Raw genomic sequence first — 21,201 nt, forward strand, 5'->3', positions numbered from 1 at the left:
TGTGCTCTTTTTATCCTGGAACATCCTACTGTGCAGAGTAATTTAAAAAACAAAAGCCAAAACTCTTCTATAAATATACTCAAGTGACTGGCTTAAAGGATGATAAAAGTGCACAGATTGCCTCATGGTCTGCTAACACTCTTCTCATTTATGCAAAAGCAAACAATTTGGGATTTAAAGCTCCAACTAGAGAAAAGCAGCATGATAAAAAGTAGAAAACATGGCTAAGTACAATACTTATTTGTCTTTTACTGTACAGGCTGGTAGAGAAAATAAAAAATACAGTCAAATAAAAGATTACAGGCCAAGCTTTGTTTTTGTATTTACACATATGTATAAAGTATAAACAGCATCTTGAAACTTACAAAAATGAACTTACAGCACTACTGTGCACTAAAACACATTAAAATAACTTAATTCTGCTTTAAATAAAGCAAAAATGAAAACGAAAGAAATAAAATGCCCAAGGTATTGAAAATTCATTTTGCAATGCTCCTTTCCATTGTAATCCCCTCTGCCACTAAATAGCACCTTTTCCGCGTTACTTAAAACACTAACAAGGCCATCCTTCCCTTCCTCTCCCCAAGAACACTACATCATCTTAATAACCGCTTGAAAGGGATGAACTAATTTACAGACCTTGGCCAACTTAATCTATTTTTGATCCACAATAAATTAAAATAACTTAAGAATCCTTTACAGCTGTTTTTGTGGAAAAAAAAATGTATTAGTGCACAAAATCAGATAGTAGTTTTCCTGCAGCTTCCATGAATTTACTAGTTTTAAAGCAAAATAAGTTTGTTGAATTTTATGTGGACTTCAAATGAATATTTTAAATATAGTGCTTAGAAAGCTAGGATTTCCCATGCCTCTCCAGAGCTTCATAAAAACAGTCCTCATTAACTACAGATGTTAAACTCTGGACACTAAATTCTCTCTCTAAAATAGAGTTCAGATCCAGGTTCGTGGCATCAGAGTGACTGTCCAGGGACTGGTGACGTTCCTGCATTGCCGTTAAAGTCCCTCTGTTACGCTTTGTGCTGTTTACTTTTCTCTTCACTGGGCAGAAGTGGCCACGCACCAGCTTTGGATGCTCGCCTGTCTCGAAGCCATCTCCTGCGTCATTTTCAGCAGCCTGATCCCGCTCACAGTCAGTACTCGGTTCCTCTGAAATCTTCAGCCGTTGGAACTGTATTTCAATGTCTTTTGTAGGGCTGCCCTTCTTTAGGCTCCGATAGTCGTCATCGTCATCATCATCACTGAGAATATCAGATTCTTTGACAAGAACGTTAGAGAAGTCGGATGCACAGCTCTGAACGTGTTTATCGGGAGATGAATTTTTGGGCTCCTGTATGCTCTCGGTGGTGTGGCAGCTGCTGCTCTGAGTACTGCTGCTCAGGCTGCACTCATCAGAGTCCGGGAAGGTGCCTTTCCCCTGGTCACCGTTCCACTCGCTACTGGATGAAGTCTTCAGTACCTTCAAGGACCTTGTAGAAGCTGTGCAGAGGAAAAAGGCAGTTTTATTTTTTCGGCAAAACGTAAGCTGGTTATACCGTCTGTCTCAGTAGCCCACTTGTAATTACAGTGAGCGTAATCTCATTTGATAATCATCCCAGGTCAGATGTGCCAGCGTTCTGATAGCAACAGTGCAATCCCGTGTCAGCGGTTTCATTCCACCTACCCCAGGGGTATATGCTTGCCTTCATGTGTAATATATAGAGAAGCCTCCAAAAACTGTAGTAATGATTTACACACACCTGCAGGAAAGCAAGACTGACTCAGGCGCCTCAAGCACCGGAGGGCCAGGTTGTAGGCCAGAGTTGAACTGTCCCGGTTCCTGTGATGTTAAGGGGATTTTACAGACAACTGATCAGATGGAGAACTTACTTGAAGTACCAGTAGCTACTCATTTACCTAAAATGTCTGACGCCTGTTCTTAATTAGGGTATCTGCTGGGATGCAGATTTAGGGCACTGAAAGAAGCAAGACCCCTGTCTTTTGCCAGTTGTTTTAGCTTTAAATGTGATTAGGGCTGAATTACTAAAGGGAACCCAGAGGAAAGAAAACTTAATACTGCACATCAGGTGTCTTGTTTCTTCCCAGCAAAATTAATTTAGGCCTTATTAAGTTTTCCCTTAAGAGGGCTAACGACACATGAAATGCGCGGATGCAGGGTGGGAGGACAGCAAGCTTGCTTATCTCCTCTAGCCTTTGTCATGCACCGAGTTGTGGAGAAACGCTACCACCTCCCCAGCCTGAAAAAGAAATGGGATTCGTGGGTCTGGCACATGACGCACTACAGACATGGTAATAATTGTGAACCTTCTGCCAGCGCTGGCGTCCAGACTGCATTTTTCACTTCGAAAACATGTTTCTTACCCAGTTTGGCTGTTGCAGGTACACGGTTCTTGAGTGGGACAAGACGATCTTTACATGTTTTCTCCAGTGGTAGGTCACATTTTATGTGACGTCTGAAGTTCTCCCGCAAAATAGAACGGATCACCTTCACAATGTTAGTCTTGTTCTCAGAGTCACTGCAAGTTTAAGAAAACAGATAACCTGATTTTCCCCTCTGAAGTAAGACACTATTGGGATAAAATCTGGGCCGCTCAGTTTTGCTGATGTGCTTTAGTGCAGTGGGCTTTTTTTGGTAGGTTGCTTTAGTAGTGGTTTTGCAGCTAACAGCTTTATGTGTTGTTAGGCATTTCGCACACACTGTGTTTTGAGATCTTGGTTACTTCCCCTTAGAAAAACGGCCTGAAAGGTAACTTCTGTACCAAGGGCTCACCCCTTAAGTAGTCTTTATCAGAAAGTAATTTCTGCTAACCAACTGAGAGTCTGATAAAGTCAGTTACAGGGCACAAATCATACTGGATCTTATGATCATACATCTGTTCAGGTTTCTGACATTGGATCACTGTGCCAAAGTCACTCCCATTTCAAATTGTTACCCTTTATGCAGTTCAGCACTGGCATAGTCCTGAATTCAAAGAGCGAGAGCCGCATTAGAAGTGCGGATGCAAAGGTCACGCGGGGGGAAATATTTTATGTTCTAATTCTGTTAATGTGATTTGTCAAATACAACCCCCACATAAAGCTTACCTGCTGCACAACTGAAAAATTGTTTCTGGCCTGCCTTCTAGTTCTGACTTGGTGTGAATCAGTTCCCAGATAGAGCTGTTCTCTGTTCCTGTGCATGGAAGGAAATGTTAATTTTTGTATATTGTACATATTTCACAAAACCTTTGGCATTAGAAAGACCAGCGCAGAGCTCCTTTTCTCCTGAAGACAGTGTTAACAGAGCCATGGGTGGATCCAGAAGATCTCACCCAAGGTGGAACCCAAAGGAAAGTCCCCTGAACTCTCCTGTTCAGCAGCCTCGTGCTGCTTTTGGTCACTTGACCTTCTCTCTCAGAGTGTTGCTTTCCCCCATTCTTACTGCCCTCTCACTGCCTTCCAGCCTTTGATGGCCTTCTCCCACCTAGTGACACTTTAGAGCATTTATAGAATTGGATAGGATCATAAAGATCAACTCAAAAGAGAAAAGGAAAACACAGCCCTCTACTACCACAGATTACACAATCAACCTTCCCACAATCAACTTTCCCACATCTGAAAAAAAGCAAGGGTCAGCACACACACAGCATAAGGGCGTCACCAGACCATCAACCATGGTAAATCGCCTTCCTGTTCTTGGTGTCTTTTCATTGGGGATTTCCATTCTGTCATTCCTTCCCATCATGTTGCATCTTACTGAACTCACAGAAGAAGCCAACATACCAAATGAATAAAGTCTGTTAATGTATAAAGGCTGTATCCCCCTCAATGTAAAGACAACAGTAGATAGTATTTTCTCAACACCTGCCTATTTCCAGAGGCTCCAGAAAGACATATGGAAGAAGCAGTGTTACAGAATTCCAGAAAAGCATTCAATCCTAAAGTCCTCAGTGCAAGGGAATTACCTGCTGTGTTCCCCAGTCGAACTTGAAGAGCAGATAAAGGAATCAGCCAACGAAATTTAAATGGATCCAGGTCCCCATAATTGTGTGCGGCACGAACATTAGTAGGCTGCAAAAAGGAAAACAACAAGGATGTTTCTAAGAAGGAAAAGTTAAAAAGTCGTGTTTTTTGGTGTTGCTATTAAAAGACCTGCCTCTGAGGAGAAACTACATTCATTAGACTTTTTTCCTTCAGTGCCCTAACACGTGCTTGTAAATGTAGTTGAAGTGGTGATAGACACAACCTTTGGAATTTGTAATCGCTTCAGCTTTTAAAAGCACTTGTTTTTATGGATAAAAATAATACTTTGCATATAAGTACTACTAGGGAACAAGTTTCCCATGAAGGAACCTGCAGACTGTTGATGAGCAGAATACATTAATCATGTACCTGCTGCTGCTACATTTAGAGCCCCTCCATCTGTTACGATAAGCATGGTGCAGGACTTCACCACTGGTACTCGGGATATACAGCTTGCTACTTGACTTCAGCATTCCAATCTTGTAAATGGGGACAGAGGGGGTTGTTTTTATAATGCCCTTTTTCCTTCCCTTCCAGGTGGTCAAGGGCCTATAAACAGAACTCGTTAACCTACACACTACATCAAGGTGGGCCATCGTAAATGCCATCTGGAACAATTAATGATTCCTACATGACAATGTTTCATATTCCACCTGTTGGAACTAACATGGGGCTCACACAGAGAAGATGCTACTGCTTACTAAATAACAAAAAATATTTATTGCTACACAAATACCATCTCACACTGCAGTAGGATCCTGTGCACAAACACCCACCACCTCCACTGATACCAGACTTACCATTTTCTTTTTCAGTTTGTAGTTCTCCTTATACACCAGTATTACAGCCCTCTTAAAAACTAAAAAAAAGAAAGGAAAAAAAATTAATTACAGGTGTAATATTCAGTGAAAATATTATCTTGGAAAAGCTGATGAATGTAGTCACAGGAATGTGAAGGATGAGATATAAAGCTTGAAAAGCACCTGCCCTGTATTAAGATGACAACTGGGTTTTTCATCCTGGACTTGTTTGTGCAATGGCAGTATTTTTTCCTCAAATTTTGTTCTGACAGTTTAGGATGAAGCCATTCTGCACCTTTACTTTGAAACTACCAGCAGCCTGTCTCCTGGTAGGTGAAGCAGTCTTCATATAAACAAATATAGCAGATGTAGGTGAGATATAAAGGTACAGGTTTTCTTTTTGTAATTGGTGGATGTTTTCAAGTGGAGTGAAGGGCCTATAGCAAGAGAGGGCTGTGAAAAAGACACTAAGTCTGTTCTTCCTACACTTCAGCATTTGCTTAGTTGGAAATTCAAACATCTCAATTCCTACTTCTCCATTTGCAGGAATTCTCTGGTTTCCACAACATCCAACTGGAGCAGCTCACTAACATTGTCTAACCTTTTAGCCTCCAGAGAGGCAGGGATCAGGAGCAGAAACATGGGGGCATTGAAGCTCCAGCTGAACTAAGGGATGGCTCTGCGGAGCAGTCTTGGATCCCAGATCGAACTCGAGGGCAGTACAGCTCTATCCCTGCTCATGCATCCACATTTCCTTTCAGTGGAAAAGGAGAGAGGAGCAGTGGTATGTAGCTGAGTCTCTTCCCTGCCTGAAGCCAGGATGCAGCCATAGCAAGCACTGCATTTACCCCAGAGCTTGGTGGTTTCCCTCAGTTGCACGTATTAGGTACATTTTCTCAGATGCCCATGTAGGGTTTGAAGTGAGAATAAAACTCAGTTTCCCAAGTGGCAGACAAGTAGTCTGCCATTTATTCATACATGTCCTGCTGGGAAGCGTCTGGCATACACGGATCACTGCTTAGCTCATCCAAGGACCTGGGAGGTAGCTCCTGTATGTTTCCTGGTGGAGGCATCCCCTCCCCTAACCTGTCATGCTTCCTGGGGGAGGAGCGCACAACAGCTCTGAGATGGAGAAACTTGCCTCTCATCAACCTGGAGTCGTTCTGTAGGTCTTTATCCAATGACACTTTGAAGAAAATTTTTTGAAAGAAATGGACATGCACCTGCGATGTTTCACAGGGAGATTTAATCACTTAGGTAAGTATTAAATGATTAATTGTATATATACTATTAAATAAAACTCTTGGTTGTAATGCTTTCATTTCCATATTCATTTCTCAGGTTAAATTATTATAATCTGGATGGGGATTTCAATGCAGCAGCTGTAAAGCAGAGGTTAGCCTAAGTTCCCAAGAGTAGAATAAATCACCATTTTCCTACCAGCCTCCTCTGAAAGCTTGGTTTAGCAGATTGCTCTAAAGAGAATATTGTCTCTTGAAAATCACCAATTTCCCTAGTTCACACATAGGCAGGAAAGCAGCTGAGGTTGGCTCACAGAGCAAACAGCAACAGCAAACAAACGAATGGAAACTTTTCTCATATTAAGAAATATATCTACGTATTTTTTTCAGATAAAAGTCTACCCTAGATATCACATGGCTGCAGGGAAAGGAGATGGTGGCTTTCATCTTGTGAGAAGCTTTAATATGGTGATCTTTAGATTTGAAAGAGCAGAGAGTCGTTAAGGAAGACACTTACCAAACACTGTAAGTTCAAGGTCTTTTCTTGCTTTGCCCAGTGATGGGAAAGGGTTCAGCCAAGAAACTGTAGAGTGCATCAGAAGTTCTCCCATTGAAAGCTCTGTCACCTGTATTAAATTATAACAGTAAATAATATAAATAGGTAGTATAAATATACACATCAGTGCTGCGATCCACATATGCAAGTAAAACATTAATGAGTACACATCAATAACTTTAAGGATCCATGTTTTCTGTATTTACAGTATGTACAGAGAGAAAGGCAGAGAGATCTGCACTACAGCAGGAAAGTGTGAGTAATCCCCTTTGTAAAATACATAACAACTATAGAAAGTAATAGCCCCTAAGTTATGGAAGCTGGATAGAAATTCTTACTATTAATATATCAGAAGAATATTAAGTTCGTCCGATGATCTGTCACTCACACATAGCCACTTGTGAACTGGCTGATTTATTAGCTGTAAGTATCTTTAATTTCTATAGAGTAATTAGTACTAATGACACTGCCAATGGCAGAATTAATGGAGGTCTTGTACTCTGAGGCTGCTTGCTTCTGTCAGACACAACGTAACGCTGAAGACTCTCCCAGACTGTCAAGTTTTGTTTCCCCATAAATGATAGGAAACCAGGTAGCCTACAGGGGTGATTTGGCATTTATTAGGAGGAAATGAAACAACTGAGATGGCATTTCTCATTATCTGATCTTCACCTTTATGGTTTTGATCTGCTTAGTAAGTGTTTGATGTAAATAGCTAAGTTCAGACCTTGCTGCCCCAGTTCTGGGAGATGCGTGCACACAGTCTGTTTAACTAATGGTTTTTGCTCTGACAGATACCCGCGGATGCCTCAGCGCTGGAAGCATAGCAAATGAGAATAACAGACCTTAATGTAAAATCCGTCAAATTGCTATTTTCATTTATATGGGTGAGAAAAATATCTTAAGAACTTAAATCGTCCAGAGCATAAAATCTGAGTGCCTTGGGGCATGGATAATCTCTGCAACATTTGAGAAGAGGAGGATTTCTCCTAGTGAGAATTACGTCTAGTCCTGCTTGCAATTCCTGTCAGTCCAGAAGGCGGGTCTGGCAGCTGTCTGAAAATTTTACCGTAACCTACTGATGAAAAGAAACTTGACAGGCAGATATGAAACGGAAGTCAAAATATTAAAGGAGAATGGAGGAAGCTCAGCACAAATAAGTTCCCAAAATTACCTCAAGGACAGATAAAACACCCAATGGCAAGCAGGACGATGCTTCAGAAGCTAATAAAACACATTGTTCCTTCTCTTACCTCCTTCTCTGCTCCACTTTGATCTGCAACCAGTTGGTCAAATACAGTGCCATAATCTTCATATATCTTCTGCATCTCGTTGATGTGACTTGCTACTTTTTCCATTGCCTTCAGCGCTTCTATAAGGTTTAAAAATTTCATAGACAGCTATGTAATTCAATTGTATCTTCTAAATATGACATTTTTTATTGAATTCCACTGGAGGCAGGCAAAACAACGCAGTGTTCCCAAGGTGTGGTGAACAGAATTCTAGCTTTATATCTGTGCTTTCTCATAGCAACAGTAGAAGGTGTGCTTCCTGATCAGAGTGAGTGAAAAACGCTCATCTGGCATCTTAAGTGCCTGAAAAGGCTGCAGTAAGCATTCCAGTGATAATCCCCCAGGTGTATGAATGTTCCTATCAACATGATAGTAAACAAGGTTAGGTTTTGCATCTTGTGTATATAGGGCCACTAGGATCTCTAGGGTAATCTACACCCATACTAGGATAAGTCATCTGATGAGCTTTAATGGAAACAAATTACATTTGGCTCACCAAAGAACAGACAAAGAAATAGTGCTAGGTTGTACAAGTTCCTCGAGGATCGTACCCATGAAATTAAATGCTGGTGGCCAGGTTTTGTCTACATTTTCTTTTCTAAGAATGACATTAGATTTCATTAGACTTTTGTGTGAAGTCATAAAGGAGTTGGAGAAGGGCACTTAGTTTCTCCAGTCCTGCCAATTCTTAATGGTGCAGCCTTTTAGAAGTTTGGCATCCATTCTGACCTGCAAGTCAGTCACCCCCAGCTTGCTTGCATGGGTAAGGGAGCAGTATTAGAAGCTCCCTTTGAAGTCAGTAACAGCCTCATGACTTTTTGCTGACAATGCATTTTGCCTGAATATGTTTTGTTAAAATGACAATCTTTCCATAAAATAAATCTCTAGAGTTTCATCACCAGGTGCTGACAGACCTGAACTGGAATTTGCCAGGGTGAAGTCCCAAGCGTGCAAGCCTAGAAAAGCATCAACTCTAATATATGTTCGACAGACAGGTCTTTCTATGTGGGAAGACTGCAAAGCTTTGACACAGATCTCTTCTACGCAAGCAAGAGTCACAGCCAAACCTCATACAAGTAACATTTCCTTCTGTGGCACTCTTTGACACATTTCAAGAACTGAATAATAACCACAAGATGGAGCTTTGGTCAGTGTTTCCCAAGTGGGGGGGGGGGGGAAGCAACACTATGACCTGACATACTCCTGTGTGAGAACTGTGGAGAAAGACCCCACTCCTATTTCCCATGGCAAATCTGGGTATATCTACTTCTCAAAGGGACTTGGACATACCAAGCAGGACTTCTCGCTAAAAGCACAAAAAAGCTACTTACTATTTTTAAGGAGAGGGAGGAAATTCTCCCTAGGTTTTGACGAAGTCTGTGCTATCTACCAGAATGGCTACCTGCATCTTCAGAAAGGGCTGGAAATAGAACTTAACTCATATTCATTCTTCTAGAAGAAAGAAGTTACCTGTCAAATGATAGTGCTCCTCACTCTCGTTGTCTGTCAAAGACACCAGCTCTTTTAAAAGCAGAGGGTACTTCAGCACTCTCTGAACAGGCTTTATGAGATACGACTCCAGTGTAGAAGAGTGTTGCTTTGTGGGATTTCGAGCATCCAGAAAGGCCTTAAAGGCACTATCTGTTTTGGCTAGATGTAAATATAAGAGTTGGTCAGTTGAACATGGAAATCATAGAAGCTACAATAATTTGAAAGCACAGAATTGCAACTTGTAACCAGCACCAAAAGCCTCACCCTTTTCAACAGATGATTTACAAAGAAGTTTACGCTATCCATTTCATAATAATTTCCTGCACTAAATAACATACATAAGGGCTAAGAGAGCAACTATATCAAGGTGAGATTATTCCTCAGTGTAATTTTTCAGCTGTACTGGAGTGGATGGCAGAGGAGGTCATTCCTAACGTTCTATCATTTGTTGCTGCCTTTTGGAGTATGAAGTGGATCTGCAGACGGCACAAACTTGTGGAAGATGTTTCTGTGGCTATTCAGGCTACTGCCTGAATATTACAAAAGGAATCTCCTATCCCTTCAGTTCTGTGCCATGCGTCAGCAGAACAGCAGATCTTAGCTATTCCTATTGAAAGATATCCGATTAGTCCTTGCTTGTACCCATATTCTTTGCAAATTGATGAGATTTGTTAGGGTAGTTAGCTGCAGTTTAAATTCATGCAAATGAATTACAATAATGAAGACAATAAATTACCTCTCTCGAGAACTTTCTGAACTTTGATGTGGTTTGCACAGAAGCCACTGTACAGTTTAAAGTGGTCAGCATAATACAGAAAGGAGCCCCCGAGGGAAAACAGCAATTTCTGAAATCAACACAATCAAAGTATTAATTCATTACTAGAATTCTAAATAAATGTTCAGGCACATAACGCAGAGACTTAACAGTGAGATTATCCGCTATCTTTCTATATATATCCTATATTTAATTTTGTTAATATATATAAAAAACATTAATATACTACTAGTAGTAGCTCTGTGGTGTTTCTGTATTTTTCTGGGTGTAGAGTTCAGCCTCTTTCAGCAAGGCCTGCAATCTTCCCTGTTCTCCCTGAGCCGGTATCACCACTGCAGCCATTCAGTCTTACTGTATCTTTCAGGGACCACGGGAACAAAAATCAACACACATGTAACAGGGTATGTTGTGCTGGGAAAAACACACGAGCGATAGGAAGCAAGGCCTGAAAGTGCCAAAGCCAGAAGGGACAGTGTAAAACACAAACACAGAGGATTGCTTTCCAACTGTTTTCCTTCTTTCAGACAGGTGGTAAATACAGGGCACCTCTGATGTTCTTGGATGAAGGGGTGGTTGGGAAGATGTGGGAGGGACTTAATCACGAGGGAGATGTTTTTAGAAAAATGCTTCCCAAAGCAAAGATAAGAAAGAGGAGTGGTGACAGAGGAGGGGGAGGAGGCAGCCAGCCTCCCCTGTTTTTAACCAATGTTTGTTCCACAAACTGCAGCTAGTGTCCAGGAGACCTGCCAGCAGTCTCGCCCTGTCCTGGTGACAGGGACTCCGTCACTCCACCGCCAGGGAACCTACTGCCTCCAGGTAGGGCAGGTACTGAGTGGTGCCACTGTGACACAACCTACAGCCATTTACACTTAGGTCCTCTTCTTGGAGCAGCTCATGTGGCATTTAAGAGGAAAAGCTCCCAGTCTGTAGTGGGTGAACTGGGCATAGTGGGGAGGAGCGCAGGGCAGGGCAGAATTCAGCCCAGTGACAATAACCTTTCTACAGAGGAGTTCTGCACCATAAGCAGTGCTAGTTTATAGCATTCTCAAAATCTACTCTGCATCTCCCACTTTGCATCCTCTGCCATGGGAAGGAGGATGATAAAAGCATGGAAAATAGCACTTATCTTTCACTGCTGAGTAGTGGTGTACTCCTAAGTAAAGCTTCAAATGTAAAAGCAACCATCTGAAACTTAAATATGAGTTCTTAAAGCCAGATTCCCACAAACATTTCCAGGCATGCTGCTAGGTATTAAATGACCAAATATTTACCCGGAACTGGGATGGTGTTTCCAGTGTATTAAAATCTGAGGAAGAAGATATTCCATCTTCAAGGGTCTCCAAAAACACCTTCTGAAAATCCAGCATTTCTGGCAGACTGCCGAACAAGGACTCCATCTGTGAAAAACATCAGGCTGTGAAGTACAGAACTCCATGCATCTACCTTGTCTTGCAAAAAAGTCCACTAAGGAGATGTGATGCACAAAGAAGTTGCAAATGTCAGTAACGTCTTCATTACTACTTTTCAAATAGGTTTTAAAAAAAAAAACTTACAAAAAAGTGAAGATTTCTTAGCAGTTAAGTCAGAAGAACAATTACCCTTAAAAAAAAAGAAGTGACGCATGCACCAGACAGAAAGGCACTGACTGGTATAATTCCTATTGTTATCTTCATTGTTTGCTTTTTCTGTCATGCTCTCAGCAGCGAAATACCCAAGTGCCAAGGTCTTAACCCATGAAAGAATGAAAAGCACATCTTTCAGTTATTCCCTCACCTCATCCTGGGTAAGGAAGGTTTCATTTTGAAGGGGCTCCAAGTATAGCTCGAAGAGGCAGCTCAAGTCCTGCAAGAAAGGGAATTCGTGCACTTTTTATGTAACAGTTTTAAATTGTTGTTTATACAACAGCTGTGGATAGGGGTAATTTTTTGGAATGAACTAAAGGTACAATTCCTTTTCTGTAACAAAATCAGCTGTGCGTTGTTAGCACTAAAGTGATTGTTAAATTAGACTCAAATTGATTTCAGTGTAATATTTTTGTTTCATCCTTAAGGCTTTACGATTGATTCTAACAAATTACATTAGTACAGCATGAGGAGAAAATGTTACAGATGATGGCTTTCTAAAGAGCCCATGTATATGAACAGCATCAAATTTTTTAATCATGCATGTTAGATAAACCATGTAAATAGCCAGTCATTTGAACATCAGCAGTAATATCCAGAAGGACACATTTTAAAATCCTATTAGGTATTAAAGTGTTCGGTTTTGTTTTCAGGGAGGGATGTGATCAAGGGCTTTTGCAGTCACTTCTTCAAAGTATTGGTGCCACTTTTTAAGACTTACTAGCCCACACCAAAGCATGACGGCAGGGCTGGAGCCTACTGCAGGGCTCTCCGACCCTGAGAAAAGAAATGGCAGAAATTCTTATGAAGAAGGAATAATGAGCATCCTCCTGAGAATGCCATAACAAGTATGTCCAAACTACCAGGATTTTGCCTGGTGCAAAATTTCACACATCAGTGGCCTCCATGGTCATGCTTTTCTTCAGGTGATTATAAGAAACATCAGCTCAATATACATGGGGGTCCATGTTCTGTAAAGCTTCCTCAAGATTTACAGCGCCTGGCTGTATTAGTGTACGGGTGGATGTGCCTACAACAGACTGAAAGTGTTTTCTTTTTCATATAGATTATTGCAGCAAGTACTTGTATCTGTAAGCACACGTTGTGAGATCAAGTGAAGTAGATGGTTCCCTCTTGCCAAAGGTCAATGAAATCAATGCTTTCATATTTCTTCTAGCATCCATTCACATGAATTTAGGGTTCATAAAAAGAAGAGACATAGATCTAACAAATTATGGACTAATCAGTTAAAGGAGAAATAACATATATGTGATGCTACAATCAACTGGAGTTAGCTTTGCTGATTCAAAAATAATTATGCACTGTTTTCCACAATTAAGCTTTTTTTCTAATTTGTAGAAGAATCTATTCTGTTCTTCTACCAGATATATTTACATTCTGAAAACTATGGAAACATCCCCTGGAAAACCCCAGCGTTCAAATACTGCAGGTATCTACTCCCCACAAATTACCAGTCTCCAATATAAATACAAATTGACTAGGAACTAGAGCTACTAGATCAAATCCTACAGCCACTGTAACAGGCGCAAGCCCACTGAAAACAACAGGAACAATTAGATAAGTGGACTCTGTAGGTTATGGCCCTTGTAGAGGGCTGGTTATACAAAGGTAAGCATGAAATAATGTTAAGACCATCCAGAAATCATGGTCAGCCTCAAAAAGAAGGCTGTAGCTAGCCCAATTTTTTTTTTTTTTACCTTGACGTAAGATTTCTCAGTGTCCATAAGTTCTTGGATGACTTTCCTCAATCTATCTGCGTCAGAAAGGTGGCGAGCCAGTGGCCGTGGAGGTGGATCCTGGTTGTCCTTCTGTCCTTCCATACCGCTTGCCTGGACTTCTTGGAAGTTTCGGCACAACGCACTGATCTGTTCTGCGCTCTGTGAAATGAGAAGAAAGAGACAAGTGCAGATATTTTAGAATACAAGCTGTACTACAATTATTTTTAAATTCCTCAAATTTTGGCCTTGTTCCAAATTCAGGGGCCAGAGCACGCCATTGATTTTTGTCAAATATGTATCTTGATAGCTTTGAACAGCTTCAATTTATAGCAGATCCAGATCACAGCAGTGAAATGAAATGAAAATTTTCTAGTGAGTTTTGAGAGCAAATTATTTTCAGTCCTCATACACAAGCCCGTGGGATGCAAAAGACGAGAGAGCAGTCAGATATACCATGTACTTCGATTCCTGTGACATTAGCATCAACACTGTTTTCCATCTCTTAGATTTTGCAACACTCACTGCATCAAAATACAAAGAATTACTAGATAAAGATCTTTTAAGCATCCAGAATAACTGCTTTATTTGTCATCTGCTACCTACATTGTGTTGTGCACTTTCTTCAGACAATGAGACTTGGAGCTGAGGGTTAGGATTTCAATGTCCTGGGTTTTCAAAAGATCTTTACTTTCTCTCCAGGGAAACAAATATGCATCAAGATTTTTTCCTTTCAGAAACAGCAAACGGAAACCTAAATCTTTGAGATTCTTTAGCAGAATGATAAACTTGAAGAAAACCCAGAAAATTTTCAGGCAAGGTAGGAGTTGGAGGTGGAACAACATCATCTTATAAGGCAAAGATGGAAGAGAAAGAGATTTTTCTGACACTGTGAAATGGTTGTGTAGTTTGCTCTTGCATGACCATCACTAATACCCACGACCAACTTCTTCAAGCCATACTGTTTAATGCTTAATTTGAAAATTACTCCACTGTTCTCTCTCTTATAGGATGTTTTCCTGAAAGCTAGAATATCACTGTCATTACCCAATTCTACCTGAACAGCTATTGGTATCTACCTCTTCATACTACATGAAACAATTTTTCTGCAGTGCTTCTGTCTTTCAGACACTCTCTAAGATACCAGACAGCTGCATATGCCGTGCCATATATTACCTTCTATTTAGTGAATGCATTCAGATGAGGGCTACATGAATGCTGCCTTATTTCAAGTGGAAGTCTTGTTCCAGTGATCTTGTTTCAGTGAAGAAATCAGGATATGAGTGCATTTCAGAACTGTCTTAATCTGTACTAATTTATTCCATACGCTGTGTCAGGTTGTCCTTTTTAGATCTCCTGATTCACCACCACTGAGCTGTGTAACTAAGTTCACCAGCGTACTAGGTCATGAAATCACCAAATACAAAAGTTATTCTGAAACTGAACTGAGTTACGCAAAGCCTTCTGTAGGGTGGAGGCTAAATGCACTAGTGATATTAAATCTCCATCATTCATGTGACAAAACATAGGGACATCCCTCACACCTATATGATGGAAATAAATGTAAAAATGTCAAATATTTGCCATGTATTCCATATTACTCTGCAGCTTCTCATCCCCCAGTTTTGAACAATGCCACCACTCTAAAAAAAAATTAAGTTAATTTCCTCACTAATAGGTGCAAACATCTTCACAATCCTGTATGATGACACCTTGCAGGACTATGAAATTTAGATACCTTTTGCATTTACAACATTTATTAGGGCTCAACAAAACATAATGTAAATTGTTTGCTGGAATTACAACTGCACACTGATGGAATACATTTAAAAATCACAGTCACTCTGTGCCACTCAAATTAATTAGTGTTTTGGAAATAAACCACAACGTAATTTAGGAAAAGGGGGGTGTGCATTTTAAAGCAACTTCTAAATAGCTGAATGCCAAAGTACTTGAGTTTTGTTTTCTTTGTTTCTGATGTCAGAAAGTTTTGTTTTTGTATCAGAACGACTCAGATTTTATGCTCTCTACAGCTCAAGGTGCACATGGGCAGCTTGATTTACATCAACCTGATGCCTGATCAAGGACACTACATCAAGAATATTAGACAGTGCGTCATAAACATCATCATCAGGCAGAGTTTTATAACAAGGAGTTGAAAGGCCTCTATTCCTTCTCAACCACCTTTGCATGTAGGGCAGGCAGACATTGGAGGACACGCTGTGTTCTCCATCCCCTTCAGTTTTGGGGCTAGAACTGCCTCTGCCACCAAGAACCACTGGATAAGAGAGCATATGGAAATAGACGATACTCAACAAGAATAATATTTGAGCACGTAAGCAACATAATTTTGGTGTCAGAAATTGTTCTGCATAACTGGCCTAAGCCCAAGGCAGAGGATTACCCCTCAGCCATACTGCCAACAAGTAGTGATTTTTATAAACTTTAGTATGTTCCTGAATGTGTAAGCACTTCGTGTTTGCAAACCTGGCATTGAAAATATTGCCCTTGTCCTGCAGTGCTGCTTATGGGCTCTTGTGCTTTCCTGTAGTCCTGCTGCTGTCTGTCCTTCCCGTTATGGGAGGCTTCCAGACTGTGCAATATCCAGAGCTCATTCTCACTCTTTGTACCTGATGTGGTACTTATATTTGGGTCAAAGCAAGCATGAAATGCTACTTGATCACAGGACAGAAGTATTTCACATTCAGTCCTACACACTGCATGGACCATGGAAGATCCAGGAACCCATTTTGCCAGTGAAACCACAAAGTGTTTCACTTAGGTTCTCAACCAAGAGCCCAATATTTATGAGAAACTTCATAATAGCAAAGAAGTAGAGGGGAATAAAACCTATTCTTGCTTCACATTTCGTCCCAAAACTCCCTTACCACTGAGGTCAGGATCTCCACCTTTTTTCCACATTGCTCTGGATGCTACTTTCTGCCCCCCACACTGAACAATGTCCTCTGCTCTTTATTATTTTTGCTGTTTGAAACAGATCTCTTCTAGAAAGGCTTTAGTGACAACCCCTAAGAACATCTTTTTTATATGTGTGGGCAGGAGAGGCCCAGCCTCTGCCCTGTTACTGATTGCAGCTGGGATTTCAAAGCCACCTGGGCATTCTGGATGTCAAAGCAGAGTTTGGCAGTCCAGCGCCCTTAAGCCAAGAAGTGTAAGTGAAGCCCCAAGTTGGCACTACATACACCCACCATAATCTTGAATTAGTGGGAATTAACCCTGAATTTGCTCTGACAATGACACTGCAATGGCAGATTTGATTCTCAGATACATCTGGTAAACTCCTCGAGCACATAGCTTCTTTTATTTGCACAAGGCCAAGGCTATCTGTACTTAGTAAATGGTAAAAAAATTGTTTATGGCAACCTTTATAGCGTGCAGCTCATCAGAATAAAAACACTTAAACTGGTGAAAACAGCCCAGACATCTGACTGTGGGCAAGGCCGCAAGGTAGCTGAGTGCAGAGAAAAGCTGAGGAGAGCATACATTGGAAGCAACAAACTTTCTCCAAAATCCGTCACTTCAGCTTATCTATGCCACTTCCAGCAACATTTATAGGAGATTGCAAGCAGCTTCAGCCTACCTTTGGCACTGAACAGACAAGGCTAAAAATAAAAAAATTTAGACTAACAGTGCTAGAGTTGGGAAGGAAAACTGGAGCTTATGCAGGATTTATAGAAAAAACAAATACTTGCATTCCAGGGAGAATGAAGTTAAGCAGCATTGTGCTGTTTTATTGGCCATTTTCACAGATTTTCCAACAAAGCTGTATAAACCCTTCTACAGACCTGGCAGTCAGGGGAAGCACCCTCCTGCCCCATATTCTCTTGGCTTCTAAGAAAACAGAAGGATGTGTAGAAGCAGCCTTAAGAAACTTTGTTTTCATCCCTGAATGTTTGCAACTCATCGTTAGGTCCCACATCCTTTTGCACGGAGTAGTCCCTGTGAGTGACAATTGCTCACAGTAACCTTAGAAGGAACAGTTCCTGTCCGCATAACTGCCAGCTTGGCCAGTAGGTGTCAAACACCACAGTCGTTCTCAGCTTGTCAGATGGAGATGAAGCATGTCCCATTTTCAGTAAAACTCATTATAAGAAGTACTAGAGATTATTCCTTTAAAATCAACAAAGGATACTTTTACAAGGAACCTCCTGCAGAATTTCTTTGCTCCTTGCAGACAAGCGTATCATCATCTGAGGCTCTGCTATCCCCACCAGAGTTAAAAATCTCCATAAAATTAATTGGTGAGAGAGCAGAAGACATTAATCAGCAGTGGTTAAGCATTAGCACAACAATTTCATGGCTACCCTGTGACTTTCTACTGAATGATACTGATTGAGCATAAATGCCTCACAAGGTCAATTAGCGTTACAGTCTCTCTGCTCATTGATGTTTATTTTACCCTCATTTATACACCTCAGGTACTCTGTCAGTTGGTCGAGGTTTGCTTGAAAAAGTGAGGGAAAGGAATATTTTGAGTAGGCTTAGAAAACTCTTCAGCCTAAGAAAGGCTCCTTGGGGCAGGGGGACGGGGGGCAGGTGTGCAAAACCATGCATGTCCTTTGACGACTTTTCAGATTCCTGTACCCTTGTGCAGGACACTGACCACATGGAGGACACCAGTCCTTTGAATTCCTTATCCAAAGAGGAAGCATGTCCAGAAAACATCCTGCAGAAAGAGGTTAGCCTTGTACCCTCTAAAAATGAACAGCTAACAGCTCAGCTCTGCCTGATATATGTGTTTCCAGGAAATAAGACTGAATTCATCAGTCGGCACTAGAAATACAATTATACAGGATTTTGAGAAATTAACAACTGGCCAGAGAACTTTTAACATCCCTCACTCTCTGAAAAAAGGAAAGCTTTTGGAGATGTCCAACACTTTTCCTTTCTGTTAGAAGATATTTCTTTCCAGAATGAAGGCAGCCCTAACAGCTGGGTTTTTTTGTGGATCCATGACTCTACAGACTTCTCTGTCATCCTCAGACTGGGAAGTACTTTGTAACCAAGCAGTGTAAAAGGCTAGAAAGTCACAGGTCTTGGCTTCCTTAAAGATCACTGGAAAAAGTTGCCATATGTTACACACCAGTACAGTATGTGCTGCACTCCTTTAAATTGTTTATTAAGACTGAAAAATTTCAGTGGAGTTTTACTGCAAACTGCCTTGGGAGATTTTCACCACAGGTATCCGGGCAAGACTGTTGCTTGGCTTCAGGCAACAGAAGCTAAAACAAGGTAGTAGATTCAGTCATTGCTTTTCCTCTGGTCCTTCTCCGTTTTTCCCCCAACTTCAAGGCCACTCAAAACATGAAACTTCTCCTGACTGACACTGCTGAAATTTTGGGGGTCTGTTTTGTTTAGCTGTGCCTCTTGCATGTCTTTTAAATTAAATGTTTAAAACATTGCTAAAGGAAAGGTATTTTTTAAAAAGTGCCCACTCAGGTCCTTCGCAGCAATAAGCCAAGCACAGTTAGACGTATGCTTTAAGGGGGGAGAAGCAACCCCTCTGAGCTGCATTTTGAAAAGTTGCCCTACCAGACACTACCAGACCAGACAACAGGGGAGGAGTTAAGAATAAACTTTTGTCTTTGAGTCAGAATCTCCCAGTTTCAGGGAGATTTCCATTACCAAAGTCAGCCTTTTCTGGTAAGGCAAGTAGGTGTCAGCAACCACATTTAGAAATCACAAGTACAGTAAGAAGAGGGGTCGATGACATAGTAACTCTTCCTTGACAGCACAAGTCAAGGCCTGAGATAAGGCTGAACACAGGGCTGTGTAAAAGAGCTAAGACACAACCCACCTGACATGGTGCCTGAGCTATTAATATGAATTGCATGGTGGCAAATCTTCCCTCTCATCTGCCACACAGGGAGGGATGCCCATCTTTCTCCTTGGGTATAGAGAAAGAGCCGCTGGTGACTAAGGTACTTGACTAAAATGCTAGTTATAAACAAGTCATGCAGCAGGGATCTGGGTCCAAGAGCCTGTGTCAACCAGGTCCCGAGGACCAGCAGCTCCCACCGAGTTCATAGATGCTGTGCTCAGCTTCTCTAAAATCACTCTCCAAAGTCACCTGATGCAGCGCATACCAAAGTCAAAGGCAAAACATAAGTAATTTCCTTCGCAGAATGTTAAATCCTGACCATACAAAATGTAAACATGAGAGCATCAGGAAAACAAAGAGAGAGGAACCATGACAGCCCAGGTCACAGAAAGGAGACTCTTGTCAGATAACATTAAAGCACACAATGCAAATTTTCCCAAACCCTGATGTTGCAAAAATACTGTCTTTCTTTCCTTCTCCATGTCCTTATCCTGATGTTGTCAATTTTTAATGCAGAAGGCTCATATTTTTCTACCACCTGTGTAATGTATTTACAGCCTTCTTATATTCCCCCAGCAGTACCTTGACTGTAGCTTTTATTTTTTTTCCTCCTTGTTTCCACAATCCTAAATTATTTGTCAAAAAAACCAGAGAAATAGTTAAAACATTCATGCTGCAGTTATTTCCAAACTTTCCTGAAGAATCATGTTAAAACCATCCCACTTCTTGTCAAAAACCGGATCATGACTTAGTTCTTTCTCTGACAGACGCGAGAAATAACCATTTGCTTGAGCCCCGCAGCAAACAGTGCAGGCAACCAACCCACCCTTCCCTCCCCCCAGACTTCAAAAAGCCCAAACCTCTTTCCATGCAGCGTACTGGTATAAACTCACCTACTGACTACATGTTACCAGAATCCATTATTTGATTATTAATGTTTGGACAGTTGCTATTTATCAAACGCAGACAGCCTGGCATGCTCACGCAGCCCCCGTCACCTACCCTAGCCTAATTAAGCAGCACCCCCCAGCTTAATGAACGCCGCTGCAGGACTCACCACAGAAAACATCCTGTGCAGGGAGCCGTACGCTGCTGCTGCCTGCTGCTGGGTTTTGCGAGCCAACGCTAAACTCTTAGCTCTGGTTTTACTCCTCCTGAAGGCGGGCATTGTGGCTTGTGAATACAAACTTTGCCAAAGGAAAAGGCCCCTCAGAAGGAAGCCACGGACGTTGCGATCCCCCACGAACACACCTTCTCTCTGAACTCAGCTGCACAAGTTTCTCTTTTGTGCCGATTAACGAAAATCAGAGAGACTGTCAATGTCCCAGTGTAACAGGGCTAAGCAGCATACGAGGGCACGAACAGACCTGCCATGCCTCCCTTTGTTACTACAAACCGGGGAAAATGTGCCAGATGAGAAGATTTTTTTACAAATAGCTTGGTGTAGTCAATGCAGGACAAAGCGCAGTACGGCAAGGGAAGGTGAGTTTTGTCTCCCCAGAAAGGTACCTGCCTCTGTGCCTGTGAAATTTACTGCATAAACAAAACATCAGCTGCTTTGAGAAAATTAGCCAAATACCTAAAAATATCTAGAGGGTGCTGACTGCCCTGAAGGTCAGTGTGAATTATTAAAGGTACTGCTGCTGTGTGAAGGGTATATGCTGCTAAATGGTGTGCCATACAAATGCTCTTACAATGATAAAATGAAAAAACAGCGGCTGTCTGGATGATTTCTTTACATAATTGTGTTTGTCTTTTGTTTGAACTTTTTTAGTTGTAATTTCAACAATAAAAAGACATTTAAACTGTGCTGTAATAAATTCAGG

At 41.3% G+C, this 21,201-nt stretch overlaps 1 protein-coding gene across 3 annotated transcripts in view; it reads right to left on the reverse strand.

Moving 5' to 3' along the window:
* Positions 1–229: 229 nt before the first annotated feature.
* TIAM2 (TIAM Rac1 associated GEF 2) overlaps positions 230–21,201 on the reverse strand; it is a 140,578-nt gene continuing 119,606 nt past the window's right edge. For 2 of the 3 annotated variants that reach the window (XM_075087883.1, XM_075087882.1), the window contains exons 16-27: positions 13,516–13,695; positions 11,949–12,017; positions 11,447–11,572; positions 10,137–10,245; positions 9,380–9,559; positions 7,871–7,989; positions 6,579–6,687; positions 4,821–4,879; positions 3,963–4,068; positions 3,103–3,190; positions 2,380–2,534; positions 230–1,497 (exon numbers count right to left, since the gene is read on the reverse strand). In XM_075087883.1, the coding sequence (XP_074943984.1) occupies positions 854–1,497; positions 2,380–2,534; positions 3,103–3,190; positions 3,963–4,068; positions 4,821–4,879; positions 6,579–6,687; positions 7,871–7,989; positions 9,380–9,559; positions 10,137–10,245; positions 11,447–11,572; positions 11,949–12,017; positions 13,516–13,695 (1,944 nt within the window). In that variant the 3' untranslated portion in view covers positions 230–853. Of the gene's footprint in view, positions 1,498–2,379; positions 2,535–3,102; positions 3,191–3,962; positions 4,069–4,820; positions 4,880–6,578; positions 6,688–7,870; positions 7,990–9,379; positions 9,560–10,136; positions 10,246–11,446; positions 11,573–11,948; positions 12,018–13,515; positions 13,696–20,432; positions 20,569–21,201 lie in introns of those variants that run through there. The other variant, XM_075087884.1, reaches the window with a different exon arrangement.

The sequence above is a fragment of the Phalacrocorax aristotelis genome, chromosome 3 (genome assembly GCF_949628215.1).
Source record: "Phalacrocorax aristotelis chromosome 3, bGulAri2.1, whole genome shotgun sequence".
Lineage (NCBI taxonomy): Eukaryota > Metazoa > Chordata > Aves > Suliformes > Phalacrocoracidae > Phalacrocorax > Phalacrocorax aristotelis.